Source organism: Pseudonaja textilis, chromosome 3, assembly GCF_049901715.1.
Source record: "Pseudonaja textilis isolate UNSWEBS1 chromosome 3, rPseTex1.2, whole genome shotgun sequence".
NCBI lineage: Eukaryota > Metazoa > Chordata > Lepidosauria > Squamata > Elapidae > Pseudonaja > Pseudonaja textilis.
Window position 1 is genome coordinate 141,106,934 of NC_141992.1, and position 20,077 is coordinate 141,127,010.

Consider the following 20,077-nt stretch of genomic DNA (forward strand, 5'->3'; position numbering starts at 1 on the left):
TGTCAGTATGATCTAAAACTTTGCTTTATTCAGAATTTGGATTGCATAGAAAGTTGTATTTCTACTGAAGCCAATATGAATTCATTTTTTATTTCATTTCATTTTTTTTCAGATTTCCTGCTGAAAAAGGATGGAAAAAGGACGGAGCTTCTAATACAGGCCCATTCTTTCCTCACTTTGAGACTCTGAAAACAAATGTCCAAATAGTCTCTTTAAACCCTTAAATGGAACTGCAAGAAAGTAAATATTCAAGAGTATGCCAATCACATTCAATACAATTATCAGCTGTATTTTAATTTAATCTAGGTGTAACAGTCAAAGCCAATACTGTAATTCACTAAGGTGAATAAGATGAAATTAAACTTAGACAAGATTTAAGGAGAACTCATAGTTGAACAAGAGTCCTGCTGTAACTGTTCCTATTTTATAATAATCACCTATCCCTAACTCTGGTTAATACCTAACACCTTTCTCAATTAAAACAAAGGTAAAAAGACTAGTGCTTCCTGATAATTTTCATAGCTTATTAGTAAGATAGGTAGCAAGAAAATTACTATAATATATTTCATTAAAAATAGGAAGGAAACTATATACGTCCATAAAATAACAAGAGTCAAGCATTTAATATGTAATTCTGGAAGGCAAAGGTAATAGGGAAAGCTATCATTCTGCAGCAATCTCCCTGCTCTTTTAAATGTACAAAAAAGAAAAAAGAGAGAGACAACTGTTTGGAGCAACTTGGATTTCAGAAACTCAAATTATTATTATTCATTTTAGTTGCTATACTATATTGTTTGTAGGTAAGGAGCTGCAATCAATCAAATAACATTTGGCAACTCCTGGATGCAATTACCGTATTTCCCCATGTATAAGCACCCCCTTTGTATAAGCCACCCCCCCAATTTTTGGACTGTGAAGTTTTGAAAAAAATATTTTATTAGCGAAACAAGTTATGAAAAAAGAAAATTTACAAAGAAACAAAATTTGACGTCTAGATCTACAACTTCGGTCATGACGCCGAAAGCGGTGCGGGCGACGCTAGCAATCTACGCATCGGAACGAGAGTAGGAACGAAGCATTCAGGCCGATGCCTAGCGTATGCATTTCTATCGCGTACTCGCACTCGTAATCATATCATCACGTACAATTTTTACAAAAAAGTATAGCATACTGCTGGAAAACCAGTTTATTCCTACTTTATTATTTTATGCATTTTTCACGTATAAAAAGTGTACCTGCTTTGTATATGCCACCCCCCTACTTTTTGGGCTTGAAAATTTTGGAAAAAAGGGGTGGCTTATACATGGGGAAATACGGTATATTCCATATTAAGGACATGTCTATACTCAGGAATACTTTTCATTCCACTTTTGATTATGAGTATGCAATGTAAAACATCATGATAATTTAATCCTTCCTTAGGAAAGTGCATATGTAATATGTTTATCCTTGCCTTAAAATTACTGGGATATAGTTCCTGTGGATTACTTTCTAGACTATGATAGCAGGTTTGGTCTGGGTGGTTAAGGCACCAAACTAGAAACCAGGAGAGAATGAGAATGAGTTAGGTATGAAAGCTGGCTGAGTGACTTTGGACCAATTACTACCTCTCAGCCCACAATGTCAGGCTTAAGTGACAAGCTGGTTTGTCAATTCCTGTCACAACTAAGGGATCAACAAAACCCCACACTTGAGGGATAAATACTAAGAAGAAAAATATAAACTTGCTATAAATTTTCTAGTTTCTTTCTAGGTATAATTCAAAAATACTCATTTTGGATTTTACAGCGTTTCAAACTATACACTAAGTTTTATGAACAATTCTCATGAAGAATATTATTTCTCATGAAGAAAGAATATTAACGATTAATGATATTTTAATGAAATGCACTGGAAGCATCTTTTGAGGATAATTTTTTCATTAAGGAATCCCTTCTCACTTAAAATGTGAAAATCTTTGAAACATATTCTAATCTCTAGTTAGACAGTGCAATTATTTCTACATCTTTTGATTTAATCAGATGGACATAAAACATTAGCTTCTTAAAATCTACCAGGGCATCAGAGATGATCACACTTCTGCCATGAAAAAGATTAAGGATTAAGAAAACCCGGACCACACCAGCAAGTGCAAATACACAGTTGCATGGCAACCTCCACTCTTCTGACCTATGTGTATTCAACTTATCTGCAAACGATTTGCCCGTGTCTGTCTATATAAGCTTCTTATATCATCTCCCTTAATACAGTTACAGAAATGAAATGAAACCTGACAGTCCTCAGGGATACATAACCAAAATGTAAAAACGTGGAAAATTGATCAACAGGTCTTCGATTCATCTTTCCTAATTCATTAGGCTTTGATTTCAATTAGTCACTCCTCTCATCCCCCCCTAAAAGGGGAGGGGGAAATCCGAGGACGGGAAGAAAGAAGAAGAAGTCCAATTCATCGAGCGCCCTCTCGTAAGATGCAGGCTGAGGCTTTCCTTGCGCTGCTCGCCAGCAAGATCCCGCTCCCCCCCCCCGCTTCACCCAGCGTCAGATGCTCATGTAGGCTCCGAAGCAGGTAAACAGACTTTTCTGGGTCAGTCCGCCGGCAACCTAGGCCTGCAAAAGCCTCCCCTCACGACGTCGGATTGCGACCGGGGAGGGCAGAAAAGGAGCGGGGCCTCGGCTGTCACCGGCGCCGCAGCGCTAGAGGGCGGAGAAGGGACGGCCTGCCCCTCGCGCGCTTTCCCCAACCTCATCTTTCGCCGCGCTAGAGGGACAAGGAGAGCGAGAGGGCCGGCTCTAGCCCCGCAAGCCGCCGCCATCTCTCCAGGAAGCCTCCCGCCCACCCCCGAAAGCCGAAACTTGAGGGGTTCGAGTCCCGCGGACCAGAGGCGGTGCCCTCAGGGATCGGCCCACCCGCTCAGCTCGCCGCCGTTGTCCTTTCCTTACCCCGGCGGAATGACTTGACCCAGCTGGGCGCGCAGCTCTCGTACGATTCCCGGGCGCTCGGCTTTGACCTTTCGCTCGGCCGCCCGTTGCAGGCCGGGCTCGATAGGCAACGCGCCCGGCCGCGCCGGGCTCTGGATAGGCGCGCAGACGGCCAAGACCGAGCCGATTTTCACTGCCGCTCCGGTCGCTACTTTCCATTCAAGCAGCCGCAGCGGCTGCGGGCCAGGAACGAGGATTTCTGTCACTTCAGACGCGGCGGCGACGGCCACGGCCGCGGCGGCGGCGGCAGCGTCTCCACAGACCGAGGCGGTTGCCCCGGGTTCCTCCATGGCCTCGGCCACTGGGGCTTCGTCCCAGGCCGGGCCCGTCGAAGGGCAGGTCGCTATGGCAACGGCGGCGCCTCTATCGGTTGAATTAGAAGAATCGAACGCAAAACGTTATCTTTTACCCTCCCCCACACCCAACTACCACCTTCAGAAAAAAAAAAAATAACAACAAGAAGTAGTCACGAGCAGCGCCAAACGAGCGCGAGGTCAATATTCCGATGCGCAGGCGCGAGGCAGCCTTTTCTCGCGCCCGGACAACCTTAAAGGGACAGACGCTAATTTCGAGCAAGCTCACCGAACAGGCTCTTGTTTCGAGCCCAACACTGACGTAGCCGCTTGAGCCACGCCCACTTTCCTTCTTCCATGCCTTGTTGGCCTCCGCGGTGACGCAGGTGCGCGCTTACTTGTACTTGGCCGCCCCTCCGCGTGGACTGCACAACAGAGTCTCTTGGTTTTCGCCTCGCCAAGAGGAATTGTGGGATCATGAGAAGCATGCTTGCAAAGTTCTTTTTTCTTCTGCAGCTATACAAGTTCCAGCAGGCATTTCTCTGGCGGGTTTGAGCATGCGCGCCAGGCTGCGGTCAAGAAAAAGCCGCTCAATGGGTTTTGAGTGGGGTTTTTTTTGACTATCGAAGTTAGTAAACAATTCGTCTGCAGACGTCAGTCACATCCGGCCCCCTCAAACCGTGGTTTAAATCCTGCGTTTAAAAACATACAGAGGAAATAATTGAACAAATTTCATTTTACCAAAGTTCTGCAAAATGCTTCTCGGGGAAAAAAAAAAAACCCGAGATACCTAAAACATCTAGCATTTCCACACTGTTGATATGGAGGGGACCGAAATCGAAATATACCTGACCAGCTTTGCAGGGAGTGTTGGAATGACTTAATATTTTAAAACGAACGGTACAAAAATGCAACCGAGGTTACTAGGGACCATTTGGAAAATGTAATTAAAAATAATACTCCTTATTCCAGGTTTAGAACTTGGAGCCATCCATTACATCCAGAGAAACCTGGAACTTTTTGCAATAGATCTCTTGTGATTGATAGTTACAGCAACAGTAATGAAGAAATGCCCATTGTTAATTTGTGGGACTTGGCACTGTCATGTGTGATGGCCACCAATTATAACACCTCATCTTACAACTGTTTGTTTAGCAACCATTCGAAGTTACAACTGCACTGATAAAAAGGACTTATGACCTTTTTCCACACTTATGATTGTTGTGCATCTCCATGGACATGTGATTTACATTCAGATGCTTGACAACTGATTCATATTTATCCCAGGGTCATGTGCATCCCCTTTCATAACCTTCTGACTAGCAAAGTCAATGGGGAAACCAGATTCATTTAACAACTGTGTTACTAATTTAACAACTGCAGTGATTCACTGAACAAATGTGGCAAGATTTGCCCTCTAGGGGCAAAACTCAACAAATTTCTCACTTAGCAACATACATTCTGGCCTCAATTGTGGTTGTAAGTTGAGGACACAATTTTAAGAGGGAGATTGGAGGATCAAGTTACCCATGCATGTTTGTCTGAATAACAATTTACTTTCTCCAGACTGCACACTTACGTAACCCAGTAATTCCTCAATATTGTGTTTGTGAGGGATATAGAGAAAGCTATGTCTGACAAATTGTCTCTTAATACCCAAAATATATTTGATTTGATCCACCAGTGTTCTTTGCATATTTGTATTTTGTAACACAAAAGCCATTACATTTATTCAAATCAGTGGTGGGATTCAATTTTTTTTTACTACTGGTTCTGTGGGTGTGGCTTGGTGGGCGTGGCAGGGAAGGATATTGTAAAATCAGAGGTGGTATTTGCTGGTTCTCCGAACTACTCAAAATTTCCTCCACCGGTTCTCCAACTATATCATGTTTTGCTAGGATAGAATCTTAACTTAAAGTACAGCGTATTATTACTGAATGCTGTTTGTACATTGGCTAACTGGGGCAAAAAATGATTGAAATGATTTATCACTGAGTTCATTAAAAGATTAAAATGCACTCCTAAGGAATGGAATGTATAATTAAACATTTCTTCATATTAGATGACAGTGATGCAGAAAGCAACAATGGCTTATTTATTAGCCATTCTGCCAAGGTGGCACTACTAGGACTGGTGTATATGTATATACATTTTGGCAAGGGATGAGGAGGCAAAAGCCGTGGGTGTGCCAGAGTTACTCTTCACAGTCTTTGACACAAGACAATAATTGAAAATAAAATAGCTAGGTCCCTGAGGTGTTTCTTCACCATTGAGTTGTCTAGCAAGGTTAGCAAATTGTGTGGCAAGCTGTTGGGGAAAGCTGAACAAATGTTTACAAATGAATGAGAAAGTATTAAAAGAATAAGGCAGAAACTTTAAGACAGTTTTTTATAGTAAAGCTGTTGTGGGAGTTTTTCCCTCCTTATTGATGTACTGGCCATAAAAGATGTCTTTCAACATTAAAAAAAAAATTCACTTGCATATGTTGTATTTAGCCACCTAGAATGGAAAATAGAGTAATGGAACTCACACAATACATTCAAGATTAGTTGGTTTGTATAAGCATGAATGATGTAATACTGGATTTTAAAATGATAAAGGAAGCCAGTCGAAAGGATGGATAAAATTAAAACCAGTGTCAAAAGAAAAGGAATAGTTTGGAATTTTGTTTAAAATGCCTGTAGTGACCAATGTAAAGTTAAAGGAAGAGGAAGGGGTGGAGTAGAGTGTGATAAAGGGGAAAGCTTTATAGTCTGATCTAGGAATAGGCTTTTGGGCACAGTAAAATGCATTTCTGTAAATGAGAAAAGCCAGAACAATTTTGATCAAGAAAGCTGTGTGTGGGGGGGGAAGACTTTGGGTTGCCGAGTGAGATGGGTAGTCTATAAACTTGATAAATAAATAAATAAATAACAATAAATAAATAGGTTGGTAACAAAAGCTGGCTGAGTGACTAGCCCAATCACAAGGTGGTTGTTGTGTCAAAAACAGGAGGAAGAAGTATTATATGTTTACCACTTTGAGTTATTTATAAAAATAAGATGGAGTAAAATCTGTAAATGAATCAATAAACACATCTGTTCTTAAAGGAAAACCAGACTGATGAAAACATAAAATAAGAGCTTCATTTTTCACAAAGATTAAATGGGTTAGGGAGGATGAAAGCTTACATTAAAAAGGGCGAGCTGAATTTTAACACTTGTGGTTTAACAGGAACTAGAAATGCTGCTTGCTTTCTTCTACTAGGTATCTAATTTGTTAAAAAGGACTATTCTTTATGCCTATATAAAGGCATGACTATGTAATAGGAAGAAAACCCACAACAAAATCCAAAACATCAGAGCAAATTCTTTCTCCAGATTGCTGTCATGGTTGGGCAGAATTCTACCAGATGTCTGCACAAACTGGGAGTTGGTAAACCTCCATTGGATATCAACCAGTCATAAGTTTATAATTACTTGGTTACATGCAGATAAGTGAACATAAGGGAATAACATATGCCAGCAAAATGTGGACATTAACCTCACAATTGATACAAAAGCTATGAGTGGCGCAAAGAGCCATGGAAAGATACATGCTCGGCATCACAAGACAAGATAGAAAGACCAGATGAAAATATACAATGCTTCCAAAAGAGTAAAAAAATTGAAATGGAAATGGGCTAACCGCGTAGCAAGAAGAACTGGTGGTAGGTGGACTAAGGCAACCATAGAATGGATACACTTAATAAAAAGCATCCACAAAAGAGACCTGTAACAGGATGGAGCAATGACATCAGCAAGTATTGTGGGCCCAATTGGCAAAGGAAAACTCAAGACTCTACTGTATTGGAAATGTGCAGAGGAGGCCTTCATCCTCTAGTGGACAGACAAGCAGTGGACAGAATGATGATGATGAAGGGAATAAGGGTTAACGTTCATTTTCAGCATTTTATGTACCTAGGCTCTGAAGCTTCAACCTCTTATTATATAGGTGTTTAATTAAAACACTCTTGAGTTCTTATTATCTCAGTATCATATAAACAAAATAAGTTGGTCATTATTTTTCACCACATTAGCAGGATATTCTCTGTAATGTTACTGTTTTTAAGGGCCTTATTCATTTGTTTTACACTCTGCCTACCAATTGAGTTCTCCCTGTCCCAGCATTTTATGTATCTCAGGACATAAATTCTTATTTGCCAAACCTCATGTGATAATAAATGAGTTTTATCGGGACAAATTACAACTGGCCCTTGGGCTATGTTCATTTGTTCAGTGACTGTTCAAAGTTACGGTGAGACTGAAAAGAATGAACTTTCCTTTATGACTATCCTAGTGTCCCTGCTGTCATACGATCAAAATTTTGGCAGCATCTCACAGTCACATTTTCCTTCCTCTGCACCAACTGTTCCTGCTTCAACTCCCCCCACCTGCCTATCTCCTACCATCTCTGCCCTTTTGGCTACCCTGAAAAGAATGGCTGACACAAAGAAGCCACTCTACTTCCCCTCCTACCTCCTGCCACCCTTTTGTTGCTGCCACCAGCAGTTGCCCTTCATTGTATTTTTTTGCCTCCCCTGAGTTTGCTATTGCTAGCCAGCCCCAACCACCACAGGGTTCTGGGGCTCTGTTGACCATGTTGTGCAGGTGCTCTCACTCTTCAATGCCACCTCCCTGGTAGCTGGGATTGTGCTGTCCCAGCCAGTCTATGGGAATTGGATAGTTACTTAGGAATTATGAGCTGTCCCCTTAAGGGAATGCATCATGGTAAATGTAGTTAAAGGTATCCTGGGAAACGTAGTTCATGTCACGTGGCCACATCTGTATTCCTGATTGGCCACTAAATTGACCCTGAGGGGTTGGGGGAGTTTCTTCATTCTTGCCTGAACTCACGAACTCATGGCAGCTTCTTTCTGTCGCTACGAGATGGGTTAGGAGATAACCATCTTTTACTAAAAGGCAGATATACAAAGGATTGGTCATTAAAGAAGAACTTCATCACAAACGTGAGTTATGAGGATACCTGATGAACCAATAAATGTAGCTTGTTATGGACATCTAGTTGAGTTATCTATCTGCATCTTTACAGTTTACAAATCCACCTCTGTGCAGAAGACAGAAAAGTAAAAGATGAAGTCCTGAAACCCATCAATATAAAGGATGTTAATTTGGGTTTGTGATAAAGCAAAGTAGTATTGAAGCCAGGAGTGAATATGCAATATTAATTTAAACCTGCATTTCCCATTGTCTCTCTCTGTGAGCATCAAAACTCTTTACATGCTGTGGATGGTGGGAAGGGCTGGAATTCCCCACATGCTAGTAACAAAGAGCATTTTCTAACCGCAGAATTGAAAACCAGTAACCCACCCACCCACCCTCTTCTTTGCTCAATTTGTCTTCCTGCTATCTCAAAGACTCCATTTGCATAACAAGGAGAGTCAGATATCTCCCAGCTCTCAAAGAAAAACCAAACCTCTGTCTTTAAACCTTTTAGAAATGCAGTGAGAGACTCTGAGAAATCATGCCTGTATGTTTGTTGGTAAAACAAAGCTGACCTTCCTCTGCTCCTCTGGCAAAGCAATAAAGAAGCCACGGTTATAAAAATTCCTCCAGCCAGAGCCGTCTCCACAGCAATGGGCACATTCCTTCCCCCTGAAGAGAGACACTTAATCTAACAATGATTTAAACAAAGTCAGCACCTTGCTTTCTGCTATGATTTTTTTTTTACAAAGTCTCTCAGGATTGACCCGAGTGTTTATCCATTGAGGACCCCTTTTTTGCAACTCTTGTGGACAATTTAATCAATTTAATTCAAATGTTCCAAGATTAACTGCAACCTAACAGACTCAAGTAAAGCAGCCTACAGCCCCATCTGGTGGTCAAGAAGAAATTTACACTGAAGTTAAAGGATTCTTATCATTATTTTTCCTTTTTCAAGAGTAGGCAGGAAATTCTCCCCCCTCTTTTTTCTTCCACAAAGAAGTGAGACCTAAGCAACGCAGCCCACAGCTACATCTGGGGCTCAAGGAGAAATTTCCCAGACTTTGATTTTTTTTTTACACAGTTTCTCAAATATTGACCACAGTGTTTCTCCAATGATAACCTGTGGACCATTAATCAACTTAATTCAAAGGTCCCAAGAGTATATGCAACCTAACATGGGCGTAGTGACAGCTTCTTCCAGACCCTCTGCTGCCACCTTGTGAAGCAAGCAACAATCATAGGCATATTTCTGTGTTCAGCCCTCTAGTTTTCAGACTTCGCAATGCAACCTCTAGTGCCCCCTTGTGTTGCAAGCTCACAATGCACCCTAGAAGCAGCCATATTGTGTGTTGTGCTAGCATCGCCCAGACTCTGCAGCCTCTTCTGCATGCTCAAGTATTAAATCCAGCAGCAATTCTACTTTCTGCTACCTGCTTGCAGCGCCCCCTAGTACAAAAAAAGGGTATTGCCTGGAAAACCACTCAAATTTTCCAAAATTTTCCCTCTGACAGTTTGAAGCATGGCAACTTCCTCAGCCATGATAGATGTCTCTGATGTACCAGAAGACCCAAATCCTCCACCCACCCTTGTCATAAATGTGGAACCTGGTTCCCAAAAACCGCCTTTAGAGGTCCAACCCTCTAGAGAAGCCGCGATATCTCAGAAGGCCTATGACCTCAGATGGCATAGGGAGCTTACCTCACCCATGGTGACACGCTTCAGAGAGGATTGGGAAAGGCAGTATCTCTATCATGTAGACGCATGGATGGAGCTGTTCAAGATCTGTGACACCCCCAAAAGCAAGTTGCCTCTCGAGAGCCTCTTCCGGATGCAGAAGGAGTTAGAGGAGCACCTCGCACGGTGGAGAGACAGTGAAAATAAGCTTAAATACATACAGTCGAACCTGGAAGAAAAGGGATCCTGGTAGGCCTGCCCTGCTTCAGCAGTCTCAGGCCACCATAGAATCATTTTTGCCCCATTGCTCAGCAGGAAGATCACCTCTAGGGTGAAGGACTCATGGTCTTCCCAGGAGAGTCTTCCCAGGGGGAGTGAAGGACTCAGGGCCCCTTCCCTTCCCAGGAGAGTCTGGGGCTGCGCTCTCTGGATGGCTCCTCCTTTGTACAGGAGGCTGGCCAGCATTAAAAAAAAATCTGCTAGTTAATTTTCTAGAGAATTCCAACTGGTTTATAATAAATACCTGCTAATGATAACATGAAATACAAAACAACACAAACAATAGTTGGAAGAATTATCTTTCTGGGTTCAGTTCCAAGTGGGAAAAAGACACTGGAAACGTGGAGGCTGTTTGGAAAGATGGTTTAATGGTGGACAGGAGCTCCTTCTTTGGAGCTCCAAAGAAGGAAGGGCTGAGATGCTGAAAGTGCCTGGTTTTATACCCTCTGTTGGGATTTGAATGTGAGCTTGTATTTTGATTGGTTGTCAAGACTCTCATGGGGCCATACAGGGGCAACTCTGTAGCCTGTCCTGAGTCCCAGGCTTGGTTGAGCCTTGCTGGATGATGATGTAGTAAAAAGGGCTTTGGGCAATTCCTATGGAGATCTTTGTTATGTAAAATATTCTGCCCCAGGCCTTAATGGTTAAAAAAGGTGAGGGGTGAGCTTCTGCTTCTGAGTTTCTACTCTTTTTAGAGGAAATAGTCTGCCTTTTTAATATTTCCTAGGATATTTCATTTTTCTATGAGAGGGGTGGGTGCTAACTTCCTACACATACATTTTACAGTAGCACCAGAGAACGGGAATCCAGATTACGATCGTGCAACTTTTAACTCACAATATGATTTCAAAATAATCTTTACCTCTTATCAAAATCTCTGTAAGAAAAGAAGCACTGTGGGTTATGATGATGGCACTAATAGCTCCTTCTCTCTGTTATAGTTGATCCTCTCACTTGACAAATATGATTTTAGAGAGAGTTATTTTTTTTATCATTGCAGTAGATGAATGAGCTAATTCCCCATTCAAAACAGTTGCCAATCAGACCATCATCCAAAGTTGTTTACATTAATGTAAAATGCAGATATATGTTGTTTAATTTTCCCTAGAATAAATTCCCCTAGAATCTCTTCTGCGATTTTGTTGTTTGGATGCTTTCAATTCTGTGACCTAGCAGACATTTCTTTTTTGTAAATTTAGGCTCATATTCTCAGTATCTCAGTACCTTATTATCTAAGTACCTTATTTTCTATTAGTCTCTGTTTCTATTGCTTTTGGTTTTTCCAAGTTAAGGGTCCTCTCTAATGTCTTCACAATTATATGTTTAAAATAATTAAGCTGAAGTTTTATTATTAGTGCTTTCAGTGAGAAACATTGAATTATTTGTTCTTTGGGTCCAAGGAGTTCTCAGTAATTTTCTGCAACTTCACAGTTTAATGGTTTAAATTTTTCTTTGCTTAGTTTTGCTGATGATCCAGCTATTATAGCCATATCCCACAAACAGAAACTGTAGACTTGACAGTATGTATCAATGTTGTCAGTGTGGTGTCTCTGAACTTTAATATTTTTTCTAAATCCATCATAGTCTTCCTGCTGTAGTCTGCAACTATGTCTATTAACCTGATGTTTCTATTTTTTCCACATGATGGCAGTGTAAGATTTGAACTTTTGCCTTGGCATTTGAGTACCCTTTGCAAGTCTCCTGCATTGAAGTAGTTAGTCTGCGAAGTAAATACAGTGATAAAAGGTTTAGCTGCAATTTTATAGACTCCAAATAAGATACAAATATAACATGTCTCAAAATTATTCTCAATCATTAAAATGAATGTGCTACAATTACTGAAGATTTCGAATAATTTAAGGCTGCATTGTTTTAGCTATTGTTTTTCTATTGTTTTTGATGTAAAGCTAAATGCACCATGATTGTGCTTCACCTTTTATACCAAATACCTTGATGTTAGAAATGTTTATGTATCAATGAGAAAACAGTGATCATGTTCCAGCAAAATATATACCATAAATTACCAATAATGCTCTACTATGCTGTATAATGATTGAAGAGTCTTATCCTGTTGTAAAATAATAATTAGATATAAATCTGACACCAGAAATGACAATATCTGTTGGGGAGGCATTTAATTCTCCAGAACGCTCTGCCACTATCTTCTAGTTCAGTGGTAGTCAACCTGGTCCCTACCACCCACTAGGGGGCGTTCCAGCTTTCATGGTGGGCAGTAGAGGTTTTGTCCCCTACTTTACAAAACACCATTACTGTGGAACCAGTGGGCGGATAGAGAAAATTTTACTACTAACAGAGATACAAAAGTGGGTGGTAGGTATAAAAAGTTTGACTATCCCTGTTCTAGTTGATAAATCTTGGGGAAAAGATCCTCGTGGAGTAATAAAACTAGACTTCATCAGAAGATTTAACATGTTCTAGCAAATGAATCAAACAATCACCAAAGCATCTTGCCACAATACATACGTTAATTAGATGCTAATACAAGAAAGGCTACATCAAACATAATTTCTGATTCTTTAAAAGTAACAGTAGATAGTTTGTCTCAACAGTTACTGGTATGAATTTATCTAGGCTTGGAAATAAGCAAACATGAGCCTAGTCAACACACACACACACACACACACACACACGAAAACAACCAAGTTCATCTGGTTGTTTTTGTTTGCCTGTTGGAGATTGGGTAGAATATTTTGGGTCTCATTGAAATATTGCTGCACTGACATAATCTCACAGTAGCCTACAAACCAACCTCAACCCTCAGACGGATTCTGTCAAAACTGAAAGGGCAGGCAGAAATGAACCAAAGATTAGGTGTCATATATCAGATCCAATGCAGCAACTGTGAGAAGAACTATGTCAGCTAAACAGGAAGAAAACCAGACTACATGAACATTTCCTGGCCACCAAGAGATGTGACCCTCTATTCCTCATGTATCATGCCCTGGCAGAATCTGACTCGGAGGGAGAAGCCGAACAGCTGACAGGGAGTGGGATTGTGGCTCCGTTGGCAGTGGAAGAAATTGGGGAAGGGCAAAGTCCGGCTAGGCAGAGCAGGGGAGAGATAGAGCAAGGGAGGGGGAATTCAGAGGAAGATCCAGGCCCACCCCCTCTTCATCCTAGAGCATGCAGGGAGGAATGGAGAAGGGAGCAATGCGAGATGCATGGCTTAGGGGGGAGGAAAGGGCCCTGATTCCCTTCGTTAGTTGCAGTTGGGAACACAGTGTATAAAAAAGGAAGCTGCATGCAGCAAGCTGTTGGGAACAAATGTGAATTTATCTTGTATCGCTGTGGCTTATCTGTGTTCTTGGCATCTTCCCAACTGTGTGAGTTTTGCCGTGCTTTCAAGTCTGAAATTCCTTCTCCTGCCCTGTCAAGCTAATTACTTCAGCTTGGTTTGTTTGGATTTTTAGTTACAGTTTGTATGTACCTTGTTTTGGACTGAATTTTCTACAGTTAAAGGCAGTTCCTAGGAGAGTTTTTCTCCAGCCGAAGGTAACCTGGACATTTGGGGCAAAGTTGGAGATAATAAAGGGACTCTTATTGCTTATTTGAGTGTGTTGCCTTTGTGCCAAGCCCCGGGTCATCACACCATGTCCATCCAACACTCAAAAGGACACAAATTCGATCTAACTGGGACCACAGTTGTAACTCAAGCAAAGCCAAGGAGAGAAAGGGAATTCCTGGAAGCCTGGTTTTCCACCAATAAATCAATAAACAGACATATTGACATCAACCCAATCTACCAACCGCTTAGAATCAAAGAGCAACATCAACCACAATCCCAAAGGCAGCGTTTAAAGACCAACAAACAGCTACAGTGCAAACAAAGTTATATCTCGACAAATCACAAGAAATAAGACCACATCATACACACCTGATCAAATCAACCTGAAACCAGATCATGACATTATCAGAAGACATCCCAACAACAATACCAGCACCAATTTACATCACATAAATGGTACTTAAAACCAAGGACCATGACTCAGCAACTACAGCCAGCCCATCACACAACCCAAAATCAGACCAGGACTCAGGTATTTAAAAGCCAATGCTCCTCCGGACAAGCAAAATCCAAAGCGCACTAAAGATATCTTCTCAAATGGGGATGAAACATTTGCAACCAAGTCGCCAAGCTCGGAGCTCAAACCAACAACAACATAACAGTTTGGAGTCACGAAGCATGTCTTCCCTGTCATGGTGCCTAACCCACAGTATAGTATCCCTCCAGAGATCTGGGTAGCTGCCATTCTGATCCCCTTCTGTACGTCAATAATGATATGACTATTCTTGCAGGCTTTGGGGCAACGTGATATTTCAGCATTGGTTGGATGGTTGTGTGGTCTTTTTGTTTATAGGTATATTGTTTCTTATTCTTTAGTTTTCAGCATCCAGAGTTGTGTGGAATAGAAAGTGGCCTTCAAATCAATGAAATTAAGTAAGTAGGTAAGTAAATACATAAATAAATGTGATTGGGCAGAAACAAGGCTGTAAATCTCTTGTTTTCCCTATAATATCAAACAATTAGCATATTTAAAAGAAACAGATAGAGAAATGTGGGTTAGGTAGAATTTTGATTAAGATAACAGATTTTTCATGCAATATGAGGGATACAGGGATTTCGCAGGTATGCCTAAGTGTTTCCAGACGACAGGGACAATATTTGTGTCAATGAATATCACAATAAGTACATCAGCTCATACAGCAATAGATAAGAGGAATATGTTTTTGGTGTCGTTAAGCAGAGGGTATTCTAAATCTTTGTTCCCTGGCAAAATCACATCCTAATAGTGCCTGAATCAGCATGGCTGAGAACTAGTCATCCATAAAATGAATGTCGTTTCCTGTGTGGCATAAGATGCATATGTTCTCATTAAGAGAATGGATGAGGAAATGTTTGCTGTTTTACACGTCTGGATGAGAAACATTGAAGCAAGTTTATATATCAGCTCTAGTAAATAGGCAGCAGATTTTTAAACAAGGAAGAGTAAAAGCCCAATCATGTCCGGTTGGCTGAAGTTTTTACTTTTGTGGGTAATTTGGCATTTAGTAATAAAGGAGAGAGTATTTACAAATATTCTTTATAAAAGCTGGCTTTGTAGACCAAATAAATTGCATTTGTTCAGTCCCTGCACAGAATTATACCCTGTTAGTATCTTGACAAAACCAGGGAGACTTAAGTATCATCTGGGTTAATTGTCTCTTGTTAAAACATATTGAAAATTTCCCCTAATGTCCACCTAAGCTCTGACAATAGGATGTCTAATATGGGGACAGATCTGCAATCTCTTAGTATAATGCTAAAAGAATTGTTCTATAATTATATTATGATGAATAAGAGTTAAGCGTGCACATTCCAGTGAAATATTCTTAAAATATCTAAGGCCATTTTTATGACAATTTTTGCAACAATAATTCCCAGTCATTAGTGAATTAATACCATTGTGTATGTAAACTAATAGTTTTAAGAAAATAATTTCAGATCAGTAAGATGGGTCTGAGTTTCCTTGATCTCTCAATGGTTTTTGATACCATCAGTTGTGGTTTCCTTTTGGGCTAGGAATTAGGGGCAACACAATGTTGTGGTGGTTCGTCTTCTGTGGTTAGTCCCCGTAGTTATTGAATGGCTGTGGGGTTCCATAGTATTCTACCCCATTTCTACTTTATTTAATTTCTAACTGAAGTCACAGGGACATGTATCATCAGGCTAATCAAATTATGCCATCAAGGTTCTTTTTCGGTATCTGAAGGCAGGTCTAGAACAACTCACCCTGGCCAACTTGCCACAGCCAACTCACTGTGGGACAACTTGCCATGGCCAACTCACCATGGGGTAAGAGTTACACTAATATCAAATAAATGGTAGAATAGAATCATTAAAGAAAGGATGCAAAAGGAGGGGCAAAATGAAATGTGAATGATAAAAATTAAAATGTTTTAAAAATTATTTTAAATACTTCAATTGAATTGTTGAATTGTCCCATAGTGAGTTGTCCCGTGTTGAATTGGCCACAGAAAGGTGGCCAAGCGAAATATTCCCATTCCATCTGAAGGCTGTGGAGGCCCAGAGAGGGAAGAACAAACTCTAGATTTAACTCTAGTGAATAGTTACATTTTTTCAGCCCCAACTCTGCTCTCTGTAGACCTTTTATGATTCATCTGGATGGAATTGCACATTCCCAGGTAGAACTGAAAGTACATGCAAGATATGGTAATAGTGGTTGGAGACTAGAATGTAAGTAGTTCTGCTAATCCAATGCTTCTTTGTTGTTAATACACTCTTTCATGAATCAAAATGAAATTTACAGTGTATGTCTATATATATTTTCTGAGGTTTTCGCGGGTATTTGTATGTGGATCTTTGGTTATTCGTGTTTTCTCCCGCGTAGAATTGGAAGTGTCTAGGCGATGTTTCGATGAAGTCTCATTCATTATCTTCAGGCTTGTGTCTTCAGCTTTGTGCTTCTCAGAGTAAATGAGTAGTAAATTACTCTGTAAATGAATAGTAAATTACTCTGTAAATGAGTAGTAAATTACTCTGAGAAGCACAAAGCTGAAGACACAAGCCTGAAGATGATGAATGAGACTTCATCGAAACGTCGCCTAGACACTTCCAATACTACGCAGGAGAAAACCCGAATAACCAAAGATCACGGCCATCACCAGATGGAGCACAGAGAAATAAAGCAGACTAAATTATCAATGCAAGCAAGTGGTAGCATAAACAATGCATAAACAATCTGTAGGTGAACAGCTCTAATTCAGCTTATTTCCCCCCTTTCCATCAATGTGTTCTAATACTTGCTCTAGGAATTTTGAACATAGCTAAGGTACGATATTCAAGTGAATCAGCTCCCACTCACTTCACCAGGCAAGTACTTATGCTGAATTTAATGTTTTGTTTAAATTGATGGCAGTCGCCAAGGAGAAAATGAACTAAAGCACTCTCCTTCCCTCTCCTCTCACCAACACAAATCTTTGCAAATATAGATCGCAGATTGTAAATTTTATACCGTAGTAATCAGAGAATCACTAGCACTGATGTAAAACTTCTGCAAGAAAACCAGCAAGCTCAGAGAGCACCAAGGACCCCTAATCAGAGAATGAATAACGGCCAATAAAGGAGAATATTTGCAGCTCAGGGTTGAAAGGAGAAATCCTTGGTGCTTGCTGAGCTTGCTTGACAGCCAGTTTGGTGTAGTGCCAAGGAGAATGACAACCAAACTGGTTTAATACTTAAGGCACCAGGCTAGAAAAAAGGAGACTACAAATTCTAGTTCCACCTGGGCATCAAACCAGCTGAGTGACCTTGGGCTAGTCTTTTTCTCTCAGCTCTAGGTAAGAGGCAATGACAACCCCTTTTGAAAAACCTTGCCAAGGAAATTGCAGGGACTTGCCTAAGCAGTCTCCAAGAATCAGACATAACTGAAAGGAAGGAAAACAATAGAGAATAACTGTATCTAAGAAAACGTTTTAAAATCCTGAATCTATGTGTATATAAAAGTAAAATACCATTCACGCATCATCACAAAATCTCCAGAACCATAAAGCCTACAAACTTGAAATTTGGCATATATGTTCCTCTTGGCTTCTAGGTGCTCACTAAGAAAGGATTTTCGAAATGACCACCAAAGCATTAGTATTTCATATATTATTATTAACATGCTCTGATGCTAAGGAGTTCTACTCCCCCTTCCCCACCTGAAAAGAAATCTGTTCTAAATGCAAAACACAAGCAGAGGAGAGGAGTTTCAGTTTTAGTTTCACAGCACCAAGCAGCTTCAGTACAGAACCGTTGAGTTAAACCACACCCAGGCTCCTTGCTATCTCCTTCTTGCTCACACAGCAAATACTGTTTCAGTTTCCAAACAACTCTCAACTCTCTAACACACTGACAGGACGCTAGCCAGATGGATACTAATGGATGCTGGAAGGGAGGCTGAATCCCCCCCCCCCTTATTTTCCTCCCCCAAAATGAAGCCCGACCACATAGTTTCGTAGCAAAGCACGGGTATTGAGCTAGTTATAGTATATGGTTCTGCCTAAGAATAATTATATATTTATTTGATGAACTTGTCATCTCTGAACATACAAGAAGCTAAATTGGATCCTTGAACTAGTCACACGCTGGAAATACTGTTTTGCCAGCTCAGGTCTGAAATCTCAGAAACTATGTTCTCTTCTTGATAAGAAAAGAGAAGTTCATCTCCATGATTAATGGCAGAAATTGCTCATGGTTCTTCACCACTTTGCTTCTGTATATGAGTCTGTCTTGTCAAGCAGGACTGATTCTGCACTCAGGCATATTTTCCTTCAAAGTACAAAAGGGCTTTCCCCTAAGTTTAACAAAAAGAGAAGTTTGGGTCAGCCGTGTTTATTTGTATCTACTTTGAAACATGCTATTTCCTCCTTAAAAGCACTGTATGATGTCTGGCTTTCGAAGAGATACATAGTGAACCCATTTGTGGAAAGTCCCTCGAAGTCCTGGTTTGGAAATTATATTCACAGTTTTAAAACATGCCGCTCAAGCAGTAATAAAAAAGCAAAAGGAACTACTAGACATAATTTTTATATTGAAAAATAGTATTATTGATGAAGATGATGTTGATATTACATATACATTATTATATTTAAACATATTTATTTGTAATTATATATAAATATATAGCTAGGTTAAGGGGTTTCTTGCTTCAAAAATAAAATAGTCTTATGATGTTTTTGGACTAAAAAAAGAAAATGTTTTAGAACAATGTTCCTCAACCTTGGCCACTTTAAGACGCATGGACTTCAACTCCCAGAATTCCCCAGGCAGCATGTAGTTTGAGGGAATTCTAGGAGTTGAAGTCCATGTATCTTAAAGTTGCCAAAGTTGAGAAACGTTGTTTTAGAACAGGGGTCTTCAAACTTGACAGCTTTTAGACTTGTGGACTTCAACTCCCATAATTCCTCCTCCAATCATGTTAGCTCAGGAATTCTGGGAGTTGAAGTCCACAAGTCTTAAACCTGCCAAGTTTGAAGACTCTTGTTTTAGAATGTATATTGCTTAATAGTGGGGGTGGGATATATTTTTTTTTACTACCGGTCCTATGGGAGTGGCTTGGTGGGCATGGCAGGGAAAGGATACTGTAAAATCTCCAGTCAGAGGTGGTATTTACCAGTTCTCCGAATTACTCAAAATTTCCACTACCGGTTCTCCAGAACTGGTCAGAACCTGCTGAATACCACCTCTGCTTAATAGCCTATGCAACTGGAAGGGGTTTCACAAAATGTTTATAAGTAATACCCAGCAAGAAAGCTAATTTTTCCAAGAAAGCTAAAAAATGAGGGAATGTGATATTACAAAGAGCCATTTGAGTGTGGGTTTTTTTTGGTATGGTCAGGTATATCTTATTTATCCAAAATATCTTCTTGAAGAGAACAGGAACAATATGGCAAACTGCTAATTTTGGCTAAAAATACAATTCTGCTTGATTCATTGGTCTTAGTTTTAAGTGAATTCATAGTAACATCTTAGTTTTGTGCTCTTTAGCGAAACAAGCAATACCTTTCCAAAGCTTTTTTTAAATTGTAATTTTTAATTTGATAACTTGATAGTAGTCATATATCAACCACATTTTATTAAAGTAATTTAATTGAATGCTCACCTCAGCAAAACAACCAAGAGTGATCCTTCCCTTCCCCAAGTCACACATCCCTATTCTAATAGAATAATCTAGTTCAATACAGAACATTTTTCTGTCTCATATTCCAAGACTTGTTTCAAAGGATTAAATATCTTAACTCTGTTTCAGCAGTGTCAAGATGCTTCTAATAAATACTGTATAATAGTTACGCCAGACAGGACAAAAACCAGGATTTGAAATTTAT

General features: G+C 40.2%; 1 protein-coding gene across 1 annotated transcript in view; it reads right to left on the minus strand.

Annotated features, from left to right (window-relative positions):
* Positions 1-3,505, minus strand: part of CTDP1 (CTD phosphatase 1) — a 38,838-nt gene extending 35,333 nt beyond the window's left edge. The window contains exon 1 of the mRNA XM_026699477.2: positions 2,941-3,505. Within this exon, the coding sequence (XP_026555262.1) occupies positions 2,941-3,269 (329 nt within the window). The 5' untranslated portion in view covers positions 3,270-3,505. The remainder of the gene's footprint in view (positions 1-2,940) is intronic.
* Positions 3,506-20,077: the final 16,572 nt, after the last annotated feature.